Below are 6945 nucleotides of genomic sequence, written 5' to 3' on the forward strand. Positions count from 1 at the left end.
CTGCACTGAAAGTAAAAGGGGCTGAATAATTTTGCACGCCCACTTTTTCAGTTTTTTATTTGTTAAAAAAGTTTGAAATAGCCAATGAATTTCGTTCCACTTCATAATTGGGACCCACTTGTTGTTGATTCTTTACAAAAAATTACAGTTTTATATCTTTATGTTTGAGGCCTGAAATGTGGCAAAAGGTCGAAACGTTCAAGGGGGCCGAATACTTTCGCAAGGCACTGTATATATATATATATATATATATACACACACACACAGACACAAACACACACACACATACACACACATAGATACACACACATACAGACACACACACAGACACACACATAGATACACATACAGACACACAGATAGATACACAGACACACACACACATACAGACAGACACACACACACACACACACACACACACACACACACACACACACACACAGACACACACACACACACACACACAGACACACACACACACACACAGACACAGACACACACACAGATACACATACAGACACACAGACACACAGACACACAAATAGATACACAGACACACACACACACATACAGACAGACACACACACACAGATACACACAGACACATACACACAGACACACACACACACCACCAGTTGTGTGTTTAATGGTCTCATCATCTCAGCGTGACTTGTAGCCGTTATATTGTCGGCTAGTTTACTTTAGAATCAAACATCAGATTTATAAACTACATGTGTTTAAAGGTCCTTAGTGGTCCCCTAATACTGTATCTGAAGTCTCTTTTATATAGGCCTTAGTGGTCCCCTAATACTGTATCTGAAGTCTCTTTTATATAGACCTTAGTGGTCCCCTAATACTGTATCTGAAGTCTCTTTTATATAGACCTTAGTGGTCCCCTAATACTGTATCTGAAGTCTCTTTTATATAGGCCTTAGTGGTCTCCTAATACTGTATCTGAAGTCTCTTTTATATAGACCTTAGTGGTCCCCTAATACTGTATCTGAAGTCTCTTTTATATAGACCTTAGTGGTCCCCTAATACTGTATCTGAAGTCTCTTTTATATAGGCCTTAGTGGTCTCCTAATACTGTATCTGAAGTCTCTTTTATATAGACCTTAGTGGTCCCCTAATACTGTATCTGAAGTCTCTTTTATATAGGCCTTAGTGGTCCCCTAATACTGTATCTGAAGTCTCTTTTATATAGACCTTAGTGGTCCCCTAATACTGTATCTGAAGTCTCTTTTATATAGACCTTAGTGGTCCCCTAATACTGTATCTGAAGTCTCTTTTATATAGACCTTAGTGGTCCCCTAATACTGTATCTGAAGTCTCTTTTATATAGACCTTAGTGGTCCCCTAATACTGTATCTGAAGTCTCTTTTATATAGACCTTAGTGGTCCCCTAATACTGTATCTGAAGTCTCTTTTATATAGACCTTAGTGGTCCCCTAATACTGTATCTTCATGCTATGGGACCTTTAATGTGTAAAGTAACTAGTAACTAAAGCTGGAACAGATGACTGTAGTGGAGCAACTAAAGTAACTAGTAACTACTAAAGTAACTAAAGCTGTAACAGATGAATGTAGCGGAGTAACTAAAGTAACTAGTAACTAAAGCTGTAACAGATGAATGTAGTGGAGTAACTAAAGTAACTAGTAACTAAAGCTGGAACAGATGGATGTAGTGGAGTAAAAAGTACAATATTTCTCTCTGAAATGTAGCGGAGTACAAGTAGAAAGTGGCATGACAAGAAAAGACTCAAGTAAAGTACAAGTACCTATTACAGTACTGGAGTACATGTACTTAGTTACATTCCAGCTCTGCGGCAAGCTAACGTTAGACGGCCAACGCTGAGCTAACGGTCGAAGTGTCATCATTATCGGTACTTCATTTGTAATTAGAAAATGAACTAGAACTGGAAGTAGTTATGACGGGGTCCAAGCCTCCCAGGGCCCGTCGCCCCCGGCAACAGTCGCCCCTGACGACCAGCGGAGCACACGAAAGCGTGACTCAAAGCATGACAGCGGGGAGGCAAACGTCGGGAAATATCGAGGGCGTGAGCCGCGAGGTCTGTGGTATGTTGCCGTTGCAAATATCCCATTAACATTGAGTAAAAGGGGCAAAACTGGTCTACGTTGACTATAGCGCCCCCTAATGGCCGATCTTCGCCAGATTTGGTGCAGAGTCGCAGAGCGGCTCGCAGAACGAGCATCACAAGTTTCGTGTTTATAGCATTTACTGTGGCAGAGAAACTGCTATCGAAAGTGTTCCATTTGCATGCATTGAGTTATCTGCCAAAACGCATAAACGTTGATTATAGCGCCATCTAATGGCCGATTTTTGCCAAGTTTGGTACAGATCATCGTAGTGGGATGTTGAAAAATAATCGGAAGTTTTGTGATTATAGCATTTACTGCGGCAGAGATATTGCAATTGCAAATTTCCCATTTAAATGCATTGAGTTATTTGCCAAAACGCGTCTACATTTATTATAGCGCCCCCTAATGGCCGATCCTCACCAAAGATGGTACAGCGCCTCGGAGTGGGATGTCTAACAATAATACCAAGTTTTGCTCCGATACCTATTAAGTTGGCCGAGATATGCTAAAGTTCGTGTTTTGTAGCTAGCTACGAAAATTAGTTTGGTTGTAAATTGCGAATACTTCAACGTAGCAAAATTCTTTGAGTAACTTTTGGTCAGGGCCGTCTGGAGAGGCTACGTACCAGGTTTCGTACAGATCGGTCGCACGGCCTAGGAGGAGTTCAAAAAAGTTGGTTTTGCGCATTGCGTGATATTGCGAAAAAATAACCTCTTAGCGTAAATGGGCGTGGCCTACGTCATGTGATTCAGCTCGATTCAAAGAAGACGTGGATGTAAGGCTTTCTAATGTGCCATGTGGGAGTTAAAGGCTTCGTTATTATAGCGCCACCTAGAGGTCCGTGTGTAATACTTGGAAGGTGAGGTCCATGAACCATCGTACATCTACGCTGTAAAGTTGAAGTTGCTCACATTAGTGTAAGTGTTCAATCCAAACCTGGGTCCCATAGGCCACGCCCACTTTGACCAATCAGGAGCCCACTGTAGGCGTGGCCTCAGGAGCGGCTTATGAGATATAAACTGTTGTTCCTGTAGCGCCCCCTAGTGGAAGCCCAGAGGGTCACGGCAAACAAGCGTGATTATCGGTCACGTCTCCGCTGCTCTCTGGAAACTTCATTATGAATCTGATAACTGATTAATCTGATAACTGATTAATCTGATAACTGAATAATATGATAACTGATTAATCTGATAACTGAATAATATAACTGATTAATCTGATAACTGAATAATATAACTGATTAATCTGATAACTGATTAATCTGATAACTGAATAATCTGATAACTGATTAATCTGATAACTGATTAATCTGATAACTGATTAATCTGATAACTGAATAATATGATAACTGATTAATCTGATAACTGAATAATATAACTGATTAATCTGATAACTGAATAATGTAACTGATTAATCTGATAACTGAATAATATGATAACTGATTAATCTGATAACTGAATAATATAACTGATTAATCTGATAACTGAATAATATAACTGATTAATCTGATAACTGAATAATATGATAACTGATTAATCTGATAACTGAATAATATAACTGATTAATCTGATAACTGAATAATATAACTGATTAATCTGATAACTGAATAATCTGATAACTGATTAATCTGACCAATAAGACGGAAACATTAACTCCTTTTAAAGTTTTTATTGGTTTTGTTACAATATTGTACATGTCCTCGTTTATACAAGAATTCACATATTAACACGTCTGATGTGATAAATGAGAGGCGCTTTACGCTGCCAACGCCAACGCTGCCAACGCCAACGCTGCCAACGCCAACGCTGCCAACGCTTCCAACGCCAACGCTGCCAACGCCACGCTGCCAACGCTGCCAACGCCACGCTGCCAACGCCACGCTGCCAACGCTGCCAACGCCAACGCTGCCAACGCTACGCCAACGCCTAACGCCTAACGCTGCCAACGCCACGCTGCCAACGCATACGCTGTAACCGCACGCTGCCAACGCTGCCAACGCCACGCTGCCAACGCAACGCTGCCAACGCTGCCAACGCCACGCTGCCAACGCCACACTAACAACGCCACGCCGCCAACGCCAAGGCTGCCAACGCCACGCTGCCAACGCTGAAACGTGAAGAAACTAAATCCAACTTTTATATCAAACTAATAAATAAATAAATAAACAGGTTTCCTGTTTCTCTCGTCACTTTTCAGCACAAACTCATAAAAAAAACAATATTCAACTCATTTCAACAGGAAGTGACATCACACAGCTCTCCGAAAAACAAACACGAGAAGACGAAGACTCTTTAAATAAAACCTGTGATCTGATATGTGTTTATAGGATCGCTGATCATTCATGATGCCTCCAATATGTCACATGTGTCTGCAGAAGCAATGCATTCTGGGAATCTGTTGCCGAAAAAAAAAAATCAGATTTCACAATAAAAGACTTTCGGTTCTAGCTGCGTTTCTTTGAATGAAGTTCTGAATGTGACTCAATGGTTTCATCAGCTACACTTTGTTTCTGCCTCTGAATACTACATTACCCATGATCCTCAGCTGCTGTTGGTGTGGAGACGCAGCCAGAATCGGACAGTGAGCTGAGACCAGACGGAGTGTGTGTTTTCGAATTGTTTTCAGAGACAGTGAAGCGATCTGAACGTGTCCAAGGCTACGATTTCCCATCATGCAACACAATCTGAAACTAAACCCCGATTAAATCTAGAAGGGAAATCGCCACGGCAACGACAGTTAAAGGTGCAGTAGGTAAGACTTCTAAAACTACCTTTCAGTCATATTTATGTCTAACTGTTCAGATGCACCAATCAGGGCCAGGGGGGTGTCTAACTGTTCTCCCTTGTGGGGGGAGGGGCTTAGAAGACTGTTTTGGGTTTTAGCAGAAAGGGGGGAGGGACTAAGAAGTTGTTGATGTATATTTTTCGGCTGAATCCTGGATCTTCCCAATCCTACCTACGGCACCTTTAACCTTAGACCCCAAAACCACTCGTTAGGGTTACGGAGTAGATGGTGGTTTGAGTGTTAAACATATGTTATTACATTAGATCAGATTTTGGGAGATTTAGCGTAGTTTAGCGTAGCTTGCGGCCGTAGCTTCTAACGAAGAGATCAGAGATGATGAAACGCAGGCGCCAGGTGGGCGGGGCTTCACTTTGGTTTACTGTTAAAGACTTTCACACTTTCTTAGAATTAAGTCACAAACTAAAGTTCCAAATCTAATGAACAAAAAAACAAATCTAAAATAAACTTTCTAACTTCCTGTGAGTGTGTGAGGGGGCGGAGTCAGAGTTAGTCCCTCTCTGTGATTGGTGGAGAAACCAAAACGTCCTGAAAGAATCCCTGAAAGCTGGTTTGAGCTCAGCGTCGGGCCGCAGGAAGCTGATTGGCCGAGAGGCCGTGGGGGCGGGGCCCAGCATCACAGGTGCTGCCAGTCGATGGCGACCAGCGTCTGATTGGCCTCCTGAGCGTGGCCGATGACCTCAGCGACGCCGTGCTGCCGCCACAGACGCTGGATCTTCCTGTAGCGCTCGGCACACAGGTGGAGGGGGTTCCCCCGCCTGGCGGGACAGGAAGAGGGAGGATTTTCAGAATAAAGGTCTGAATATTACCAGAATTTTATGTCTGTGTGTGTCTGTATGTGTGTGTGTGTGTCTGTGTCTCTGTGTGTGTGTCTGTATGTGTGTGTGTCTGTTTGTGTGTCTCTGTCTGTCTGTGTGTGTCTGTGTCTCTGTTTGTGTGTGTCTGTGTGTGTGTGCCTGTCTGTCTGTGTCTCTATGTGTGTGTGTGTGTGTGTGTGTCTCTGTGTGTGTGTGTCTGTGAGTGTCTCTGTGTATGTGTGTGTGTGTCTGTCTCTGTGTGTGTGTATCTGTGTATGTGTGTGTGTGTGTATCTGTGTATGTGTGTGTGTGTCTGTGTCTCTGTGTGTGTGTGTGTGAGTGTCTCTGTGTGTGTGTATCTGTGTATGTGTGTGTGTGTGTGTATCTGTGTATGTGTGTGTGTGTCTGTGTCTCTGTGTGTGTGTGTGTGAGTGTCTCTGTGTGTGTGTGTGTGTGTGTCTGTCTCTGTGTGTGTGTCTGTCTCTGTGTGTGTGTGTGTGTCTGTCTCTGTGTGTGTGTGTGTGTGTGTATCTGTGTGTGTGTGTGTGTATCTGTGTGTGTGTGTGTGTGTGTGTGACCTACTTGAGGCCCTGGTCTGTCTCTCCATAGTCGTCGAGGTACGGAGGAGGATAGAAACAGCCCTTTGTTTTACCTGCTACAAACAACACCTGACTCTCTCTGACCCTGCACACACACACACACACACACACACACACACACACACACACACACACACACACACACACAAAAGTATTGATCTTTTATAAATTGCAAATGACAAGTAAACTTTTTGCTATTAGAATAATTACATGATTTCATCTTTCTGTCCACTAGATGGTGCTGTTTGATGGCTCTTTTCCTTCGGGGACAGACTACCTAGATCACAATCATGTTGTCATGGTGATAATATCTATGGGGGGGCCCTGCTGGACTGTAATAAAGGAGTTTTTCCTCTAGGAGGTTTCTAGAACAGAAAGATAGAATTCCTTCAGAAATACCCAAATGTCAAAAGGTGTGTTTATAAATCCCAGCAGGTATGTGTCTCTGGTGGGCCTGTCTGTCTGGGTGGGGGTCTTAATGTGGGAACACAGAGGGAGGGGTTCTCCCGTGGTCACAAACCAAATCTGTGTAACAAACGGTATCAACGAATGAGATGTAACGGAGCAGGATCATACCGTTCTCAGCTCTCATACTCTGAACATTTACAACCACAGCACTAAGATCATCACACGTTCATGACCAGGAG

The 6945-nt window shown here is 43.0% G+C and overlaps 1 protein-coding gene across 1 annotated transcript in view; it reads right to left on the reverse strand.

Annotated features, from left to right (window-relative positions):
• Positions 1-4503: 4503 nt before the first annotated feature.
• Positions 4504-6945, reverse strand: part of LOC120548400 (E3 ubiquitin-protein ligase UBR2-like) — an 8723-nt gene continuing 6281 nt past the window's right edge. The window contains exons 5-6 of the mRNA XM_039784664.1: positions 6282-6383; positions 4504-5660 (exon numbers count right to left, since the gene is read on the reverse strand). Of these exons, the coding sequence (XP_039640598.1) occupies positions 5519-5660; positions 6282-6383 (244 nt within the window). The 3' untranslated portion in view covers positions 4504-5518. The remainder of the gene's footprint in view (positions 5661-6281; positions 6384-6945) is intronic.

The sequence above is a fragment of the Perca fluviatilis genome, chromosome 19 (assembly GCF_010015445.1).
Source record: "Perca fluviatilis chromosome 19, GENO_Pfluv_1.0, whole genome shotgun sequence".
NCBI classification, from domain to species: Eukaryota; Metazoa; Chordata; class Actinopteri; order Perciformes; family Percidae; genus Perca; species Perca fluviatilis.